At 40.6% G+C, this 22401-nt stretch overlaps 2 protein-coding genes across 6 annotated transcripts in view; both read left to right on the forward strand.

The window, feature by feature from the left end:
• map7d1a (MAP7 domain containing 1a) overlaps window positions 1–6657 on the forward strand; it is a 44637-nt gene extending 37980 nt beyond the window's left edge. For all 4 annotated transcript variants that reach the window (XM_007249632.4, XM_007249635.4, XM_007249634.4 and 1 more), the window contains 3 exons: window positions 2675–2738; window positions 3586–3821; window positions 6105–6657. In XM_007249632.4, coding sequence (XP_007249694.2) covers window positions 2675–2738; window positions 3586–3821; window positions 6105–6115 — 311 coding nt within the window. In that variant the 3' untranslated portion in view covers window positions 6116–6657. The remainder of the gene's footprint in view (window positions 1–2674; window positions 2739–3585; window positions 3822–6104) is intronic.
• Window positions 6658–6967: 310 nt separating this feature from the next.
• thrap3a (thyroid hormone receptor associated protein 3a) overlaps window positions 6968–22401 on the forward strand; it is a 73604-nt gene continuing 58170 nt past the window's right edge. Inside the window, exon 1 of one of the 2 annotated variants that reach the window (XM_022673746.2) lies at window positions 6968–7139. In XM_022673746.2, coding sequence (XP_022529467.2) covers window positions 7129–7139 — 11 coding nt within the window. In that variant the 5' untranslated portion in view covers window positions 6968–7128. The remainder of the gene's footprint in view (window positions 7140–22401) is intronic. The other variant, XM_022673745.2, reaches the window with a different exon arrangement.

Consider the following 22401-nt stretch of genomic DNA (forward strand, 5'->3'; position numbering starts at 1 on the left):
ATTTTACTGCTACTTGTTGCATTATTCATTGTCAACCAATGGAGGATTTGTTAACTTTTTTTGAGTCTTGATTCCTATAACGGTATCCTTTTGCCTTTGACAGAGTTTTTGTTGCCACTGTCTCCACTAGCATACTTACTTAGGGCTCAGACCCAGATCTTTGTGAATCTGCTTTAACGTTTTTTTTTTTTTTTTTTGCTAAAAGCACTACAAAAATAATCTTGATTTTTAAAAGTGGAACAAATTACTACCAATCATTTGTTACCCTGAAGGCACATTGTCTGCCCACCCCACCACTCTTTCAGACTGTTGACTCTTGAAGTCTTTTATAGTAAAGGCCGTTCATCCTGGAGATGACAAATGTTGGAACGCCTGAGGCCACTGTTTACATGTATCTGGATACTTTTAAAAACCGCAATTTCTTTCCCACAGTTAAAAAAACATTTCCAACCACACATGGACAAAAACACTTGCATGAAGAAAACAGGAAGATGACAAAAAATTTTTTTATCCCAAATTACGCTCTATGATTTAATGAGTGTACTATGCAAGTCAAAAAATTATAGTTTTAAAATCTAAATAGAGAAATAAATAGGTGTAATAGAACAAATATATAGAGTAGTATGAAAACGTTTGGGCACTGATCATTTTCAGGATTTTCCTTTATAAATCATTGGTTGTTCGGATCAGCAGCAGTAGATTTCAGTTAAATATATCATATAGCAGACGAACACAGTGATATTTGAAAAGTCAAATGAAGTTTATAAGATTTACAGAAAATGTGCAATAATTCTTCAAACAAAATTAGACAGGTGTATAAATTTAGGCACCCCAATATTAAAATTACATAAATATTTAGTAGATAACAGCCTCTAAACCCTTCCTTGCTTCTGGTTGAAGGTATTTTGGACCATCCCTCTGTACAAAATATCTCCAGTTCAGTCAGGTTTATTCAGGTCTGGGGGCTGAGATGATCATTCCAGAACATTGTGCTTGTTCCTCTGCATGAATGTTTTAGTAGATTTTGAGCAGTGTTTAGGGTCATTGTCTTGTTGAAGTATCCAGCCCCGGCGCTAATTCTTAAACATTGTTCTCAAGAATTCGCTGATATTGACTGGAATCCATGCGACTTTCAACTTTAACAAGATTCCCAGTACCTGCACTGATCACACAGCCACAGATCATAATGGATCCACCATCAAATTTGACTGAATTTGACTGTTTCTCTCCCAACACCCTCTCCTTGTGCAAATTGTGCTGAACAGTTGAACGATGCACAGTGACGCCATCTGCAGCAAGATGATGATGTAGGTCTTTGGTCTGTGGGTGCATATGCGTGTGTGCCACTTCAGGCCTTAACTAGAACTGTGCTTGTGATCTTCCATTTCCTCACTATGTTCCTCACAGTGGAAACTGACAGCTGAAATCTCTGAGATAGCTTTTTGTATTCTTCCCCTAAACTATGATGTTGAACAATCTTTGTTTTTAGGTCATTTGAGAGTTTTGTTTTGAGGCTCCCATTTTGCCAGTCTTTAGATAATGTGCAAAGAGGAGAAAAACATGCAATTGGCCACCTTAACCTTTTCTTGTTATTGGATTCACTTGCCTGATTGTGTTGAAATAATTATTGCACATTTTCTGTAAATCCTAAACACTGCATTCCACTTCTTAAGTATCACTGTGTTTGTCTGCTTTGATATCTTTAACTAAAATTGCTGATCCAAACAACCAATAATGACAATTATCAGGATCCCCCCCAAACTTTTTTCATAAATCTGAAATCTGTTGCTATTTGCACGTAGATGTTATTGTATCACTTTTGTAGTTCAGTATGTTTAAAAAGCTAAATTTGTAGTTACAAAAAACCTTTCATGTAAACAAGAGGACTGAACACAGACAAAAACTCTGAGCGTGTGGCCAGGTCCAAAATTGCATTGCTGCTTCTGCTTTATTTCTCTTTCTTAACATGGTTTGCTGTCTGCTGGCAGGCTACTGTCTAAAAAGTCGTTTCCTTTGTTATGCCATCTGTGAATGCTGAGAACAAGAGTTGAAAAATTATCTAATGTGTGGCATATGCAGTATTCTTCCTGTTCTTCTGGCAGCGATGTTGTAGCTGGAGTACTGAACATTGTACGATATCATTGTCACGAATTACATGGACTACAGCCTGATTTGTCAATAGAAAGTATCAAAGAGATCTCTCTTTATTTTGCAAATAACTGTGTTCACATCGCAGTAAGCCATAGGTTTGTAGACCGTCATCTGTTACAGGAAACTGTTACAGTGTGCAAAACCAAACAACTGGGACAGATAATTTTTTTTTCTACAATCAACTGAAGCATTTGAATAAATTTCTCTAAACAAAGCTGCAGATCATCATTACTGGTATAGATAATACACACTGCCTGTTCAGTTATTCAGGTTTATGCTTTTCTTTCCAAAAGTCAGTAGTATTGCTCATTGTTTGTCCAGTTTGTTTTAATCATTTGTAATTATGGTTGTATACTACAATCTGTCATCAGCTAGCAAATACAATGGGTGCTTTTATACCCTCTTAAATGATTCCAGATGGTATAAATGTTTATTTTGACAAGCTTACTGTATAACCAAGTGGAAAGGGAGCAGAATTGGTGTTCCTTTTCTCAGCATGTAATTATATATTTTTTTCTTACAGCATCAGCTGAATACCATCCAGAGGTCAGGCTGAATAGCCAATCACAAAGTGGCATGAAAGAGAGGTAAATGAACACAAGCCTTTCCTTTGTTTAACTGCTTATGTAACTTGCATATTAGTTTTGTAGTAGTTTCTGAGTAAAAACATGTTAAATGGTACTGAACAATAAATCTGCATTTTCATTAGTTAACTTTTTTGAGATATATCGTAATAAGCACACTTTTCAGACAAATAAATTAAGATGCATTCTATTTTTTTCCAACATGAACTAGTATGTGGATGTGATATCTGTTAAATGTGCTTGTTTGTTCATATGGACATTTCTAGCCAGATGGCACTGATCATGACCATATTATCACCCACAGTGAACAAAGCAATGGGTGGTAAAGCCTTATGTGATGTATTCCCAGTCTACACGTGACACTGGATCAAGGAATGTTGAATACTCGAGCAACTTATAAAATATCTCATCCATCTGGCCCCAAAAATTAGGCCTCACTTAATCTCTGATAATTCATTTACCAGTGTTTAGCCTCACTCACGAGATAACACCTCACAACATGACGCAAATGGAGGCATTCTTGAGCCATTCCCCGGTCAGTTTAACATACTGTCATCCTATGTTTTTTTTTTTGGCATGGCCACATAGAACATTAAATGTAATAGATTTGTATAAGTATGCAGAATCTTTTCTTAGGTCTAAAGAACATTCATTTCATGTAAAGGTCCTTTACCCTTGTTATGGTTCGTCATGCTTAAATTTTATGAGTGTAGAGAACTGTTTGTACTTTTTCACCTGGCTGGTTCACTAGAATGTAACAAAATCTGCACTGGCTGGATTGGGAACCTGTTCTTTAATGAATTCCTGGACTGTATCTGTCCAAATCCTAACTTTTTTCTTTTCCTGTCAGTTCTTCATGCCTTGTGATGAATGGTGTCCAGCCCTTCAAACATGAGAACGGCCTGTCTTCAGGGGGCGAGACATCCCACTTTGAAGAGATCCTCCAGCTCTCAAATCACAGCAGCAGTAGTGGTGGTGGGAGGGAGAAGTCAGAGGCTGATCTCCCTGGTGAGCCAATTGTGTCTTTTGATAGTGGGAACTCATTCCTGAAGAAAACAGGCCCTCTAAAGCCTCAGCATGTTGCAGGTGAGATTACATTTCAGGGTTGTTATAATATGAACACAGAGTGATCTATTTTAACTTTCATTTTAAATTTTAACTAAGTAACTTTTCAATTATATTTAATTAGTTTTAAGATGCACCATTATATACATACATACACTTGTTACCAAACAATTAAACCACTATGGGTTGTTACAAAACTTGCCATGCAGGTATGTAAATACTATGGGCATGGTTGGTGTATGCCAATAACTTACAGCTGGTAGGCCAATTGAAAAGACGGGTAAGTGTACATATATCAAGTCACTTGAGCAGCTTGAGTGTTTTTTGTAAAAGTTATAAAGAGTCTGTTGTTTTCACATTTCTATTGGGGAAATTCTTTAAAAATAGTAATGTGTTGGGAGTGGGCAGTGTGGGCTGAAGACTTCCTTTTGCCCCTTCAGAAGTAAAACTCATCCAGATGTTCAAAAAAAAGAGTGAAATATGACTCATCAAGCCATATTTCTTTCTTTTGCCTGTCCTTGTGAATGGATCTCAGCTTTCAACCATAGGTTATTCTTTTTCTTCATATATATTTTTTCTTTTTTTTATTAGACTACAAACATTGAAACATTTGATTTCAACATGGTTAAAATATATTTTATTTGTGACTTGCAATAATTTTGTTACTTGGGCACCCAGTGTTTTTTTTATCTTTCATAATTTACTAATTGGCTTTCTTTAGTTTGTGTATTAGAGATAAGAAAATCAGTACATATTAAGAGAATCTTTTTGTTGCTAATTTAGTGAATCTGTCTACACTATTGTCTACGTTACATTAGGAAGTATTTTGACATTTGCCCATTTACTTTCAAAATCAAGGGTTTTACAAAGAGTTTCAGTTACTGTCTCTACTGTGCAAGGAAGGCCTTGTACTCAATTTTGGACCACTGCTATGAGGATTCGTTTGCATTTTTTGCTTTTTTTTTTACTTCTCTAGTCCATGGCTGGCAGGTTCATTTGCATAGTCATATTCTATTGGAAATATTCTCTAGAGGCTTTAGACCATCTGTGACATCAATGTTTGCAACTTATAGTAAGTGATTGCATTCATTAGAAGGGGTGTCCAAAAATTTGGACATACAGGGTCAGTTTTCCAGACAGGAATTAGGCCTAGTTGTGGACTGTGTAGTGTGTAGGGAAACTGCACCATAGTATATCTTGTTGATCATCTTGACCTACTTAAGGTTACTCATCATCTGTCATTGTTATCACTGTAGAGCACACTGTCATTAGCTTCCAGACAGAGCAGTAACAGCTGCACTGCATGGGACACTCTCTTTACATGCGATATCTCACGTTTGAGACTGGGTTTCCAGTGCGGCCATAAAACTGGCACCACAGATTTGAAGTGTTAGTTTTGGCTTAGGGGAATCGCTGGGCTCCACTCCTTCTCGATCTCTTAGCTTCTCACCGAGAGCTGTGGGCTACCTCAGGCGTGGCTGTCACATCGCGTGTATGTGTGAGGTTTAATCCCGGGGGCACTGGTCCATGCAGGCGCGCTCTATATGCAATGCTGGCACTCAAGACTGGAAACTGGACCCTGGTTCTGGTATGCCGCCTCTGCCCCTTCTCTCTGGCATGGCCAGCATTACTAACGGACAGCACATGCACCCCCACAGCAGGGAAGATCCCCACCTGCTACCCTGCAGACAGGCCTGCATCATAAATTTTCCCCAAAGCAAACATGGGGCGGGCACATCGCTGCTCTGCCAGCTTCCGTTAAACACTATATTAATTTAAAACACCACAAAGCCCAAACAGTCTGCTTATGTATACTGTTTGGCCTTTGTGGTGTTTTAAATTAATATAGTGCAACATTCTAAAAATGAATTCTAGGTAACACTTAAAAACAATGTTTCAACTAAAGTCTCAATTATGATATGCAACGTTCTTAAGTATTAAAATATAGTAATGGTAAATAATGTCTTATCTAGTGTCAATTAATAATTATTTGAGACATTCTACAGCAGACAATGTGATTGCAGACAATATTGTGCTTATGACAACAGTTTGAGAGAGCCCCGTTCCCGTTCAGCATGACCATTACAGCCAGCCTAAGTTACATACCAGATGGCTAATGATAGCTGCCGATGTTGATATATAATACTGTTATCAGTACAACAACAATTACCACCATTAGGAAGCCCAAATTGAGTCACCTCTTGAATAAATCACAGAGTTTAGGCAGAACTGGTAAATGCTGGTTAACACAAAGCATTTCACACATTTTCTAATGAGTGTTGTCTGTTTTTCTGTCTTGTCCAGAGGTCCTGTGAGAAACACTGCTGTTAGATGGAGACGAGCCTTATCTGCCTGGCTCCAACACTCTGCCTGAGGGTCCTCGTGTGATGAAGCACAGCCTGGCCAGAGCCGAGCCAATCTAATCACTGACTGCTGTTTAGATTGTACTGAGCATTGCCACAGTCAGAAGCCTCTACTGGGCAAAAGGGTGTGATTACAAGAAGCTGCTCCGCAGTCAAGCTTAACTAAACAAACCTTCACCTCCCACCAAGGTGTATCTGCATCACTATTTATGAAGAACCCACTGAGAAGTCTTGCACCTTATGGCAGACAGCTTCATGCATCTTAGTAATCACCACAGAAAAAAGATTTAAACACACAAGAGAAAAAAACATGATTTATGTCTGTCTTTCTTATCATCATGGGTTTAAATGAGAAGTGCTTTGCCTTTTTTGTTTTTAATGTTTAGTTATTTAATGTGATGAGAATTGTAACTACTGGGTACAGCTGTATGTGAATAATGTAAATTGGAGTACAGGAGGAGGAGGTTTGTGGAATAAAACTGAATGAAAGGGAATGCTGTGTCTGTGTTCTGTTTTTGTGGGTGTTTGGGGTGTGTTTATGGAAACAAAAACCACAAAATATGTTCCAGAAATGTTCTATCAGTGTGTTTTAGTTCAATGATGGGCAAAATCTTTAACTATGTACTCCAAGGATGTATTAGTAGCTCCACAAAGCCAGAGGTATAAAGGACCCCTGTTTTGGCCATTTAAGTGATCTCACTGTATCATGGCCTTGGGCAATATTAAAGCATTATGAAGTTGTTTTACCCTACAGCTTTAAAAGATTTTGATGGTACTCTGTTTCTGCTACAATTATTTTGCAGGGAGGACCTTCCACTGAACAATTAGGGCCACCATATATATGAGGGCTTTTCATTTGCTGCAGCTGATACAGGAAGTGGAGAAGTGATGACACCCAGCATAGTCTTCCCATTTGTCCGTGCCTGGCTAGGGGGAAAGAGAAATAAGAAAGACAAGGAGAGGAGATGCGAGAAAGGTAGATCAGCTATGACACATAACAGTGACAGCACAATGTGTTGATGTGTGCAGGTTCTCTATAATCTGAGCACTGCTGAGTTTCTCAGCATACCACATGACATATTAGTACTAAATTAAGTTAAAGCCATATTGTGAACACGAAAATACACAGAAAAGAGCATGTGATATTTTTATACGTTTACACAGAGAAAGACAGACAGTCTTTTAGTATACACACATGCTCAGGATAAGGTAACTCAGGAAGTGTTATTATTTTATCCCTGTACAGCTCATTTGTCAAAAGACCTTTGAGACAAAATAAAAATTCTTGTTACTGTTTTCTCTATCATTGCCACTCTGGGCCGTGTAACACTGGGTTACTCAAGGCATATTTGTGTGCAATTCTGCAACTTTACTCTTCCTTGTCAGGGCACATGCTTCTTTATATCAGAAGCCAGCCCTGAATCTCACTGCTTGGCAATACATGTAAGTTTAGGGTTGTTCATAAGGCTGTGATCATAATAACATTTGTATTTATGCTAGTGGTGTTAAAGTGAACTATACTGTCTAACTGTAGGGGGAGTTCAGGAGCAACAAAATACAATTTTTCCATAATATTGCCTTTTTATAAATTGTAGATGCAATCAGTCAATTCACTTTTGGCAGTTTAAAGATATTTTGCAACAGCAAACATGATTGCAATGTGATGAATCACTGTGTAGTATGTTCTCCATTAAGATGGAGTATTAGTTCCCTGTGTTTTCTGTGCTTTTTGTTCTGCGACCTGAAATACATGTTTCTTATTATGCCTTTGTCCCAGCCAGAAGTCTGTAGTTTGACCTCAGTTATGTAATGAAATGCGGGTCTGACTGGTGAGAGAAATCCCTTGTAAACGTCCTCCGCACATGTGTGCTTCCGTCTTAGGCTTTAGCGTGGACTTGTTAAACCAATCAATTTACAGAAGACATGGCCTGTGCTTATAGGATTTTCTGTTGTCCCAGTCTGATATTAAATAATTTGGGCCAAAGAATTGAGATGCACTGTGTTTCCTGTTTGGCTGTCTACACTCAAGTGCTGCAGCTGTAGCTCAAACTGTCCTCCATTTTCCACACAAAGGCATTTTGTGGCCATACCACTGTTAGTTCCCCACCCTGAAACTCCTCTGGAAACTATCTGATCCCTTGGGCACTGGACAAAGCCACTTCAACACAATGGCTATAATAAGTAATGTCCATAACGTGTGTCTCACACGTTTTTGTCCGTTGTGTCTTCACTTGGAGTTTTAAGCTTAGTGACATGACGTACAACAGACCTACATCTACGATGTGGTGAGATAATTTGTGTGCTTGTGGTTTTTAAGAAGGACGTGTAATTGCTTCCACAGATGACTCAAATACTCTAAATCTTTGCATGTGAGAGTATAGACATGTTCCGGCCTCTGTGTGTTAATGAACTCATCTTATGCATTGCATTGAAGAATGAGGATCATCCCTCTTTCTCAACTTTCTCAGTGTTAGGTTCTCAGACCTGTTAAGTAAGACATATACCTCAGTTGAATGCCAGTGGTCGCTTATGAGGCCTCTGCTGAATTGTTGCACAGCAGAGGGCAGCACCACCACAACAACACAAGGTCCCAGATCAGGTTACTCTCACGTCAAACCTATAAGAGCGGCTGCCAAAGTTTATTTTTCTTTACCAATCCCATTTCAAAGAAGAATTTTAAGTATGGGTCCTGGTTATTTTTGTAAGCATAGCATTGAGTTACTTCGCTGTCCCTGGCCCTGTAAGAAACTGAAGACTATTATAGTTTAGCGTTTCTCAATGCTCCCGTAGAGCTGTCCATGAGAAGGTAAATGAAGAGCTAATTTTAGGAGTCGAGTGTCAGTGGCTGAGTGATAGTGAGTAGCCTGTGCCAGGACATTGCATTAATGCATGAAGAATGGGGGGTGACGGGGGCTGGGGTATACAATTTATAAGGCTCTGACAGATATACAGCAGGACAAAGGTCCTGTCACTCTAGTGAGGCCCTGTCACTCAGACAGTCCTGGAATGGCGACATGTTGGATATTGAGACACGCTACTTTGATCTGCAGCTGATTATCTCCTCTGGGCTTACCTAGCTTGTAGATCACAGTATTTATTCTGCCAAAAAGCCCACTCAATTCTTTCCATATGCTACAGCAGCATTATATAGATTATATTTGTATTCTTGAGTAGCCATTGACATTTCACCTTAAATCCATTTCCCATTACAGTGGTTAACTCTGTCAACCAGTAGAGGAGTCTTTGAATCCTCTGAACTATTGACAACAACGCAATGTCCAGTGACACTGCTCCTTTATTCCATATTTATAGCTTTTAGAGAATGTGTACGAAATTAACGCAGAGTTTGGACAGAAGGCCCATCTGTATCAGTGTTCAGTGCTAAGCATAAATTAAACTTTTTGTGCATTTGGTAATGTATTATGAAAATCTCACTTAACTTTTCCTGGTATATTTGACTATACCGAGCACCTAATAAAACAACCTAGTGAGTCTGATGTGGGTGCCTAGTAGAGAAGTCAAAGCATTACAAAATGCATCGTTCAGATCCTGATTTAAGCAGCTGAGTCCTCATGATCCAATTTTTAACATAATTTCTGCATGATAATGGCCTAGTTATGGTAAGAGTATATCAGTTTTCCTCAGCCCAAATCAAGATATGGTTCTTAATTTCATTGAGTTGATGGTGGTCTCATTCTAATATATGTTTCAGCAGTGGCATAACTAATGTATGTGCTGCTTTGCTGTCATAATACATTGAGGCATTGTGTCATTCATACAAATATTATACGTCATATTCATCTCTGACCACCTCCGACTGGGATTTGAGTGATCGGATTATGATTATGTATTTTTTGAGACGCATTATATCTTGTTCACATGTGTACTTATGCTGGCCTCTTATGATCAGGTCACCCAGGATGCACCTCAATGCTAGGTGTGAATAGGCGTCAAAGAGACTGTGTGCAAAGGGAAAGAGGCGCTCACCAAGATGAAGTAAGCATGATGTAGCATCTTGGATCATTTTAAAGCACTTTTACTAATTGTTCTGAATGGAGCTGTTTAGATGGGGTCAAAACAGTGCTAAGTAACTTTTTCCACTATGTTTCATGTCAGGTCTATGTTTAGGTTTCTTGAAAAGCAGCAGACGGTGTTTGTCTTGACCCCCTATTACACTTTGACCTCAAACCTCACAAAAAGGCTGGTGTTTGCAATTTTAACAAGCTATAAGCAGTCGGAGAGGTCATGCTATGGACAGAGACAGCTGGGAACAAAGGTGCAGAGTTGCATTGCAAGTGTCAACACCATCTGTTGCCCCAACCCTCAAATCACTCTCTCACTCACACTCACTCGTGCTCTTATCTTCCAAACAACAGGCCCCCATCCCACAGCTGCTATCTGATGGTCGGTATATTAATGGGAGGCCACAGAATGGCTGGCACTCAAAATAAACCTGCTGGACATTGTTGTTGGCTTTCTGTCTATGCTCAGTTCTTTCCGATCAGGGATGTTTTCTAGCTGCGTTGATGAAAGACATGTTTTAAGATTTCAGCTGTCGACTTGCAGCCCTGTGGTCCTTAGTTATTGTTTTTTTTAAGCAGCTAGCCGTGGTTGCAAATGTTGCCTCAAATAAATGCATAGAACGATGATAACTCACACCTAAATATCTCCTTCCTTGGCCTATTGGTCAGAGAGCTATAAACACTCCTATCTATGTGAATTGTCCTTGCCTGTATTCTAGTAAGTAATTTTGAGTAAGGACCTGTAATACAGGTGCTAGGAGTTTGGCATATCATATCATACGCAATAATATCACCAACATTTTTGAATATCATGAACCATATTATACCCTGAAATATAATATATACTAGAGAACAGATTATATCTGTCCAGTATCATTCATTTTTACTTCAGTTCTGGATATATGGAGATACTTGGAGTGCATCATTAGTATTAGCACTAGTATTATTGGCTTCAGTTACAAATCTATTAAAATTCTTTTTTTTATATCTCAGTTAGGGGTGTGCCATATCATATCATATGCAATGATAAAGTTTGATTTTCATTTGGGTGCAGTAGTGTATTCTTGAAATATGTTTTTAGTGTTTTGTGATATTGCCAAGAGTATTGGTATCGCAAAAATACCATGAAATATTGTGATATTATTTTAGGGCCATATCGCCCACCCCTAAGGGGTGCATATTGATTGACCATCTAAAGGGCAAAATGGCACCAAAACAAAAACGTAAAAAAGGATTATTTTATAAAGTAGCAACATTTTCTATAGTTTTACACAAAATCAATGCTGTTATGCTGATATACACAGCAAAGAAAGTTTACCACTGTTGGATTGTTGCTTCCAGTGATCCAACTTAATGTTTTTTTTTTTTATATATACTATATCTATCTTTCAAGAGACACTTAAACTGTTTAGCTCAATAGCAGAGAGCATACAAACAGCTGATGACTGGGTCATTTACTGATGGGTCTTTACAAACCGACCCATGTTAGTTTAGATCAAATCCAGATATCTGCGGGCCGTAAGACCCTGCAATAGGTCTGCATAGAGGTTGCACATGTTACAGAGGACTACACGACTAAACATAGCAATTGGGACAAGACAGGGTATGGAGAACAGAGAACAGAAGTCACAGATTGTAGGGGGTGATGGTGCCATCGAGCAGCTGGTACTTAATGGGCAGCAGCTGGATAACAACTTAAAGTGTTTTTTCGTTTGGACATTATTGGGCTTTTTGAAGTTGTACCTTGTGGCCACTGTGGTGAAGGCTTTGTCCATTGATCAATAGCTGCATTTTGACAACAAGGCCGATGTTAATCCTGTATGTTTAGCCTTGTGCCTGAAAGCAAGTGTGTTTGTTTCCCAGATATAAAAGTGAAAGGCTGCTTCTGATGCATTCAGTCCCGCATTCTTACTTGTATGTGTCATTCTACACACTGACTCATTCACAGCAGTATATAACCCTGGCTCTGGTGGTCAAACCAGGTCACAGGAAGACTTTCACTGTATAAAAAAAAAAGAAAAAGCCTTCCCTAAAAAAATTTACAGCATTTTCCCTGTATTATTTTCCTCTGGAAAATTAAAATGAGAAGAGTGCAGTGTCTTGTGATTGTGATTTTATGAACATTGTTTTTTAAAGATCTTTTTGCTGGCATTTTTAATATAATTAACCATAAATCAAAGGGCATTCTTTGATCAATTAAAAGGAGCAACATTTTTTCTAATTGTACACATGATGACTGTTGTTCTGCTAATATACAGTGTAAAACTATTATTTAAAAAGTCAAATAACTCAGCACGGCTGTCAAACCAAAACTGTATCTCGTCACTGTCCAATGAAAAACAGGTATCCCCATTTTTGTACATTTTTAGTTTACTGCATTATTTGAACACAAACTGTCCCTTACACTGTCTCAACATTTCTTAATGAAGGACCAATAGAAATTCTTCTAAATGAACTGAAATAAATGAACACATTTTTACATTAACTTCTATTGAACGCGATGAAGTTACTGTTTTTGAGATAGATTTTACAGACCATTTTAACAGTTTTAATATATAAAATTGTTAATTATGAAATATATATATTTTCCACAATTGTATTGTTTATTTCAAGCAAGATGAAATAGCAATACAAGTAGCTATTGGCAGGCTTGTGGACTCTATTTACTATTTGAGCTGGAGTTTCAGTAAGATTTAGGAAGGTTTAACTGATCTTTTTTTAATGAAAAATGGTTTAGCTCTAAATAAGGAGGGAAATCAAAGAAGGACGGGCAGGGATGAATAGCAGACAGAAGGCGAGAAGGGATTAAGGAGAGGAAATTGAAGAAGGAGCAGCTGGGAATAAGGGTGTGAGGAGTTTTTCTCCTCTCAAATCTATTTCAAACATAGACGTAGTTTCACGCATGAAGCTGGTCTGCATGTTTTCGGCATGTGCCACACGTCTCTGATGCATTCTGTGACACACAGTTTTGGTTTGCTGGATGTGTTGCTCTCTTAATTCTGAAGCTGACAGAGGACGTTTTATGAGCCGCCCACTAGCAGCCCTGGTATATGCGGTTGTGCCAGCTTGCAGGTTAGTTATTTACAGAGCTGTAGGCCTGGATTCTGAACAAGCTCAAAGCACATCATTAGTTGGCCTACAATGGCAACCCTTTCAAAATAAATCTTCTCTTTTGTAGTCTCAACCAAGGCGCGGTAAGAGCCAAATACACAAAAGAAAAATAACCTGGGGAAAAATATGGAAAAAACTCAGTTTCTTACTTTTTTTATGTTTGATCATTGCAGATAATAGGAATTCAATATTGTATGTGTTTTTTTTAACTACATTTAATTTGTGTATGAATTTATATTTATGTCTGCATTTAAGGCCTGCACCACATTCCAAAACAAATTAGAATGGTGAAGCATTTATCAGCTTGTAAAAATCTCTCAGTGCCAAAACTGTATTTTAAGAATATTTCTCACAACCCTTAAAATACATTTTTGGCACTGAGGGTTGCGAACAATTAAATGTTTGTGTTATTTCATATCTTTCTTTCTGCAAACCTTTCTTAAGCTGTGCAACAGTACAGAATCATCAATGTCATCGTTTTTTCCAAAATTTTCCACAGAATTGTCCACTTTAGAACCCATACCTTCATCTATAGTCATGCCTTTGTGCATGCATACGATTTTGTGTTTTCTTGTTGAAATATTCATGGATGTCCCTGACAAAGATGTTACCTTAAAAGCAGCATATGTTGCTCTAACATTGTAATGTACATCTTTGAACTGTAAAAAAAAACTATCACACACCTCCACTGTGTGATAGCCCATATAAGATGCCTCCAAAGTCCAAAGAAGTCAACACCACTACTGGACATGTAGTAATCTTCCTTTTAAAGGGAGTTTTTTTTTCTTTGCCACTGTGTCACCACAATAATTGGCATCTCTGTGGTGCTGTTCATATGAGACCTTGACCTGTTTTTCTCTGTAAAGCTGCTTTGTGACAACTTTTGTTGTAAAAAGCCCTCTAAAATAAAATAAAATTGAATTGAATAATCTTTTGTCCATGTGATTCTGTCAGCTATTGTTGAATGATGGTGCCGTCTGAGGGATCTGGCATCATGGGAGTTTGGCTTAGGCTTAGGCTTCAAACTCAGTGCTAGCCCTAAATATTTTTGGAATGTGCTGCAGGCCTAAAATGTAGGATTTTTTTTATATATATTTGATCAAAATGTCATTGGTCTACCCTGTCTGCAATTAAATAAGGGTGTAAGTAATACTGCATATTCTTTTTAATCCTGTCACAACTTTTTCCTAATTTGTCGTATCACATGTTTGGCACAGAACTGTTGGTAAATAAAATGTACCATTATCATTATACATTCTCGTTATCAACAAGGTAATGATTTTCTTTGCAAGAAAAACAGCTTCAGCAACTGATGACAATGCTGTTGCTTCAGTGATGCATTATTTACTGTAAAATTGCTACAAATATTGCCAGATGAATAAATGACCTTAAACAAACTACTTCCTGCGGAATAGAGAAGTGGAACCATGCTGCTGCATACCTGCTGTGAAACATTAGCTTTAGCAGACTAGCGGGTCACTGTGTGACTGAAGAAGTGTGAGACACATGAGAACAGATGCTCTGGGACCTTGACAGTGAGAACGCTAAGAAGCAGGGTGTGTTGGAATTCTCACTGCCATCTACTAAGTGATGACACTCGGATCTACCACAGTGACCAGAGAATAGACCACTGAGAGATAGACGATGATTGAGGGCACTTGAAGGACCACTTCATCATCATCTTACTTAAATTTTAACTTGACATGAAACTATTAACCTTGTGGTCATGTCTTGTACTTTTTCCCACTCGTAAGAAATCCTGATGCTTCCTTTCAGGCAAAACCAATCCAAATCCATCCCAGATTTTCTTTGTCATCTTGCTAGAGATACAGGATTGGATGGGGCACCAGATGTTGATATTTATCATTCATTCTTGACTAATATCCTTTAAAGTCATAGAGCCTCTGCAGCTGTGTCCCTCAGGCCTTAACTTGAAAGTGCTGACGTGGGCATGAATCACACAGCATCATGTGAACATGTGAGTTTGTGTGCAGGCATAGAAAGAAACTTAGTAGACAAAGATAGAGCTAGCTAAAGCTTTTTTTGGCATTTAAATATGCTCACTTTCTGTATAATGCCTCAGTGTTTAAAATTGCATATTTCTTCAGTTTGTCTTGAAGGCAGTGTTGAACCATGAAACCAGTAGTAATTTTATGAGGGAAATTACCAAACATTTCTGAACACCAGCACTCCTAGACCACAATTAAAAAAAACATTGCCTTTGAGTGGTAGTGGTACATATGTACAGAGACATTTCATAAAAAAGGGGGGACCTTTAACATGGCATCTATTTACAGATAAAGTCCCACCTTTCAACAAAAAGTGCCAATCATCCTGCTGGTTATGCTGTAAAATGAAGGACGATGTGAAAATTCCCCAGTTTATAAGGAGATATGTGCAAGCACAGTAGCCAGAACAAGCTGAACAATCAAATTTTGTGCAATTCTTGTGCATTTTTTAGAGCCAAACGCTGCAAACTTCATGTAACTTCACTACCTAGGTTTCTCCCCATTTTTAGATATCAGAGCCCGGGCTGATTCCCAATTGTACACGTGTATTGTTTTCTGCCTTTTTTGTTACAGACTTGCGAAGCTCCTCCTTTTCAACTTCACACTGCATTATGAGATATTTATTTTCTTCATAACCACACTCAAAAACCAACCAGATCTGAGCATACATCATAGATATTTGAGTATACTCAACTTTTGAGTTTAGAGAGTTTTACGCTATATGAGAGCGTTTCCAAAAAACAGTTCGTTCGTTTGGAGTTTTGGAGTAAAGAGTTTGACAGTTATTTACTATTTTTGTTTTTGCAAATCGAACCAAAATATGTGCTACTTTTCCCAGGTTATTATTGTCAGTATTGTCCCACGTTTGCACTGTTAGCAATATTAGTTGATAGCAATGCATTGGAGGTCGGGTAATATTGTGTGTATGACTGATTTAATGCAACAAAAATTGATTGAAATGTTAGTACACTTTACTCACAGTGTTGATGCAAATGTACTTTGGACAGTATATTTGTAATTTTTCCACACGACATGATAATTAAACACACATTATGACAAATCCTCTTCATCTACTTTAGTTCATTAGTCTATTATCAAGACTAATCATTAAGTCTTTCCATCAGTTCTGTTGTTCTAATTTACTGCTCAATGCAGATGGTTTCAGTTGCTATTCGCACATTTTCAGCCTTTGTCACTCTGCCTCATTTTTTACACACCCTCTTTTCGCTTTGAGAGGAAACCAGCAAGATAATGAATCTTTCTCTGAGACTGGGCCTTGGAACCTTTTGGCCTCACCATATGCAGTTTTGTGCAAAGCATAATAATTTATCACATCTACATTTATGGTCCAAATGTTACATAAATGCTTCTTGTATGATCCTAATTAGTTGTCTGCAGCAGCACTTTAAAAAATATAAGTGTCACCCAAGAAACTGCAATGGGAACATTTAATTTTTTTTTCTTTTATTCTTTACCTTATATTCTTTATCATCCTATAGCCACAGCTTTACACAGTGTTTACATACCGTATCATGTGCGTGCCACTGAATTGAATTTGGGTCACTATATTCAGGCCACGGTATATTTGAATAGACTAGTCTATGACTGATGCAAACAGATACAGTGAATGAAAGCCGTGAACGGTGACAGTTTTATGACAGGTTAGTCAGACCAATTTTATGTCATATTTTATCTCTGTAGACACAAGAAGAATGCGTGAATGGAAGAATACAAACACTGTACATTTGTCTGTGGACTTGGCTCTTACTGTCATGGTCAGAACAGAATAGCAGACAAGCGCAGATACTGATAAAAACAAAGTATGTTTATTATAATAATAAACAGATGTAATCAGGGTCGATACAGAAACAGGGGTAATTACCAGTAGACAGAGCAATGCAGACAAAACCATACCATAAACGAGAGACAGTCCAGAGTTCATACACAAGCAATCCAGTATCAGAGATAATCCAAGAGGCGGTGGTGAAAGTACAGTCCAGGTCATACACAAACAATCCAATATCAAAGGCAGAGGCAAAAATCGGCGTCGAGGAAACAAAAGCAAGGTCATACACAAAGTAAACTGAGACAAGAGATAAGTAACGCTTTGTACGAGGATAACCTACAATACGCGGCGTGGTAGTCTGTTTGGCGTGCACCTTTATAGTGCCAGTAATCAGTATTCGGGACTTCCAGGAGGAAGCAGGTGAGGTGTCACGTGATCAGGTGAGTGCGTGATGTCAGCGGGTGGTGCATTCTGGGTAGTGTAGTTGTTAACCTGAGAACCTCCGTTAGAGCTTGGTGTGGAAGGGACAGAGGAGCTAACAGCACCAGATGTGACAGTACCTCCCCCCAAGGGAGTCGGAACGGAGCCGGAACGGGGGACGTCCACCCGACGGGCAGGGAGTACCGGCGGGAGGACCAGGCGTAGCCTCAGAGGTGACGGGCAGGCGGGGGTTGCGAGACTGGGAACCCCTACGCACCGGAGCCAAAGAAGAGAGTGAGCGCTTGGGACGCCCACGGGGTCTAGGAGCAGGCTTACTAGGGTGACGGGCATGAAATTCGGCCAGTAGAGCAGGATCCAGTACGTCACCGGCGGCAACCCAGCAACGCTCCTCAGGGCCGTAGCCCTCCCAGTCTATGAGGTACTGGAGCACACCTCCACGCCTGCGTGAATCCAACACCTCTCGAACCGCATAGGTAGACGAATCCTCCCCCTCCACTGACGCGGGCGGTACGTCATCAGGAACACCCTCAGCAAGCGGACCTGGGACAAGAGGCTTGAGCAGAGATACATGGAACGAGTTATGCACTCTGTACTGAGCAGGCAACTCTATCTTATAAGTCACCTCGTTAACCTGAGACAAAACCTTAAATGGGCCAATATACTTAGGCAGCAGTTTCCTACAGGCCCCCTCAAACCTCAAGTCCCGGGTCGACAACCACACCCTGTCTCCGGGTTGGTATTGGGGGGTGGTACCACGGTGTCTGTCGGACTGCTCCTTATATTTCCGTAGGACCTCCGAGATTTGCTGATGCGTCTCCTCCCACACCTGCTCACTCCGCTTCATCCAGTCGTCAACAGCGGGGATCTCAGTGGATGACGCTGTCCACGGAGCTAACGGAGGCTGGTAACCCAGAATGCACTGAAAAGGAGTGAGACCAGACGTGGAATTAATCAGAGAATTCTGAGCTATTTCAGCCCAAATTAAATACTGTGACCATTCTGAAGCATGCTTGAAACAGTATAATCTTAAAAATTTTCCCAACTCTTGGTTAACTCTCTCACATTGACCATTACTAGTGGGGTGAAACCCAGAAGTGAGACTCACGTGTACACCCAAATGTTCAAAAAACGATTTCCATACCCGAGAAGTAAATTGAGGACCTCTATCTGACAAAATGTCCTCCGGGACCCCATAATGTCTGAAAATGTGTGTGTATATAGCTTGGGCGGTCTGAAGAGCAGTAGGAAGTGCAGGAAAAGGGATAAACTTAACTCCCCTAGAAAATCTGTCAACCACTGTAAGGATAGTAGTGTAACCATCAGATTCTGGTAAGTCTGTAACAAAGTCTACAGCAATATGTGACCAAGGTCGTTCAGGAACAGGTAGAGGACATAGTTTACCGGCTGGAAGGGTTTTGGGTGTTTTGCATTGTGCGCAGACTGAACATGAAACTACAAAGGTCTGAACGTCAGCTCGCATGGTTTCCCACCAATACCGAGCTGAGATTAGTTGTAGTGTACGTGTGACACCTGGGTGACCAGAAGTAAGGGCAGCATGTGCCCAGCCAATGAGTTGATCACGAAATTGCTCAGGTACATAAATCTTGTGAGGAGGGCAACCCTCCGGAGGTTGTGTGTTAACTTGACTCTGCTGAATAAGGTCATCGAGTTCCCATCTAATAGCTGCTACTTTAACAGTGGGTGGCAGAATGTGTTCGGGTTCGGAAGCGTGGCATGTGTCGTCTGGGGAACTGAAAACACGAGATAAGGCATCAGCTTTAGTATTACGGTTACCTGGACGAAACGAGATCGAAAAATTGAAACGGGAGAAAAACAATGACCAACGAGCTTGACGGGGGTTAAGACGTTTAGCAGTACGGAGATACTCTAGGTTCTTGTGATCAGTAAGAACGGTGAATGGATGTGCAGCACCTTCCAGCCAGTGACGCCACTCCTCTAGAGCTAGTTTAACAGCCAGCAGCTCCCTATCCCCTATCCCATAATTACGCTCCGCTGGTGACATTTTCTTTGAGAAAAAGGCTACGGGATGTAGTTTAGGCGGTGAACCACTGCGTTGGGAGAGAACTGCTCCGATACCAGTATTAGAAGCATCAACTTCAACAACAAAGGGCAGATCAGGATTAGGATGTGTGAGAATGGGGGCAGAGACAAAGGCGGCTTTTAACGCTAGGAAAGCTTGGTCAGCTTCAGGGGACCACTTAAGAATTTTGGTAGCATTCTTAGTTAACGCTGTAAGGGGGGCAGCTATGGTACTGAAGTTGCGTATGAAACGCCTGTAGAAATTGGCGAATCCTAAGAAACGTTGGAGATCTTTGATAGATTGGGGAACAGGCCAGCTAGTAACGGCGTCTACCTTCGAGTCATCAATCAGGACTCCCTGGGAGCTGATAACATAGCCGAGAAATGCGACTCTCTGAAGGTGGAACTCGCATTTCTCGGCTTTAGCATAAAGATTGTTTTCCAACAACCTCTGAAGAACTAGACGAACGTGCTTAACATGTGATTCGAGATCGGGGGAATAGATCAAAATGTCATCAATAAAAAGGGTTACGTATTTCCCAATCATATCCCTAAATACGTCATTCATAAATGACTGAAATACTGCGGGGGCGTTAGCGAGACCATAGCTCATAACAAGGTATTCGTAGTGGCCATTGGTGGTGGTAAACGCGGTTTTCCACTCGTCCCCCTCCCTAATGCGGATCAAATTGTACGCACTACGCAGATCGAGCTTGGTAAAGTAAGAAGCTTTACGTAACTGTTCGAGAGCACAAGGAATGAGGGGCAACGGGTAAGCGAACTTTTTAGTTATGGCGTTCAAGCCTCTATAATCAATACAAGGTCTCAGTCCCCCATCCTTTTTCTTAACAAAGAAAAACCCAGACCCGACAGGGGACTTCGACGGCCGAATGAAACCCTGGGCTAATGCTTCGGTGACATAATCATGCATAGCCTTTTCCTCATCGAGCGTAAGGGGGTAGACTCTAGCTTTGGGTAGGGTGGCACCCTCCACTAGGTCGATGGCACAATCATAAGAGCGATGCGGAGGTAATTTAGTAGCGTTTTCCTTGCTAAACACTTCTAAAAACTCTGAATATTGAGGGGGTACAACAATGGGATCAGAAACTTCAGGACTCTCTACAGAAGTAGACTGAATAACTAAACTATCCAGAGCTAAACAATGTTCATGACAGTGAGCAGACCAAACCGTGATATCCCCATCGCGCCAGGAGACAGTGGGATCGTGAGTCTTCAGCCATGGCATGCCCAGAATAACTGGATGCTCGGTGCAGGGAAGCACGAAAAGTGGTAGTTCCTCAAAATGAAGAGCGCTGGCTTGTAGAGTGATGGGCAGAGTCTGCAGGGTAACCGGCTTGGAGCGGACAGTCTTTCCATCAACAGCATGGATGGCTAATGGACGTAGAAGTTCTCTGGTGGGCACTCCATGCTCCTTAACTAGGTCCTGGCTGATGAAGTTCCCCTCCGACCCGGAATCTACAAGCGCTGGGACAGAGAGCATACCAGTAGGTAACATAATATTTACAGGCAAAGAAAAACATTTAGAGCGAAGGATTGTGTTGTGCTTACGTACCACGTCAGCTGTCCCAGGGCTGGAGCTTTCACAGGTCGGGTCAGGAGACCACACTCAGCCTTGAAATGCCCTGCCTCTCCACAATAAAGGCATAGGCGAAGCCGGATTCGTCGCTGCCGCTCCTCTGGAGTTAGCCGGGTTTTCTGGATATCCATGGGCTCTGGGGCAGGCAGCGCAGCTTTCTCTGGAGTGGGAGCGCGGGGCAGAGACACAGAAGTGTGTTGAGTGCGAGGACTGATCTTGGGTCGGCGCGAGAGAAGTTGATCCAACCGGATCGACAGTGAAATGAGCTGATCCAGGGTCAGGGAATCATCTCTGCAGGCTAATTCCCTCTGTACATCTGGATTAAGTCCGCATCTAAACACGTTGATCAAAGCAGCATTATTCCACCCACTACCAGCCGCGAGAGTGCGAAACTCCAGAGCGTAGGAAGCCACCTGCTTCTGACCTTGCTTAAGAGCCAGCAAAAGTTCTCCATTAGACTGTCCATAACGCGAATGATCAAAAACTGAGCGGAAAGTAGCCAAAAAGTCAGTGTAACTAGCCCCAGAAAGGTCTTCCCAAATAGCTGTAGCCCACTCGAGTGCCTTACCAGAAAGCCGTGAGATAATGAAACCGATCTTAGCTTTATCGGTTGTAGGCGGTGAATTACTGAAAAACACGGAGCATTGTAAAAGAAAACCGCTGCATTTTTCCGGATCCCCATCAAACAACTCCGGTTTAGAGACAGAAAATCCAGGCACAGAAGAGTTAGCGTTGGGCATACTGGGGGCAGCTAACGGGCTAGGGCTAGGCTCAGTTACGCCTCTGAGGTGAGCTAGCAGCTCAGCTAGTTGTTGCTGCTGCGTGGTTTGCTGGCGGGCTAGCTCAGAAACAGCTTGGGTCACACCAGCGAGCGTTTGCTGGTGCTGACCGAGTAGCCTCCCCTGGTTGGCTAAACCAGATCTAATAGCCTCAGTATCTGCTATCTGATTTAGTTCGGCCGCGTATTCTGTCATGGTCAGAACAGAATAGCAGACAAGCGCAGATACTGATAAAAACAAAGTATGTTTATTATAATAATAAACAGATGTAATCAGGGTCGATACAGAAACAGGGGTAATTACAAGTAGACAGAGCAATGCAGACAAAACCATACCATAAACGAGAGACAGTCCAGAGTTCATACACAAGCAGTCCAGTATCGGAGATAATCCAAGAGGCGGTGGTGAAAGTACAGTCCAGGTCATACACAAACAATCCAATATCAAAGGCAG

Source organism: Astyanax mexicanus, chromosome 6, assembly GCF_023375975.1.
Source record: "Astyanax mexicanus isolate ESR-SI-001 chromosome 6, AstMex3_surface, whole genome shotgun sequence".
Classification (NCBI taxonomy): Eukaryota; Metazoa; Chordata; class Actinopteri; order Characiformes; family Acestrorhamphidae; genus Astyanax; species Astyanax mexicanus.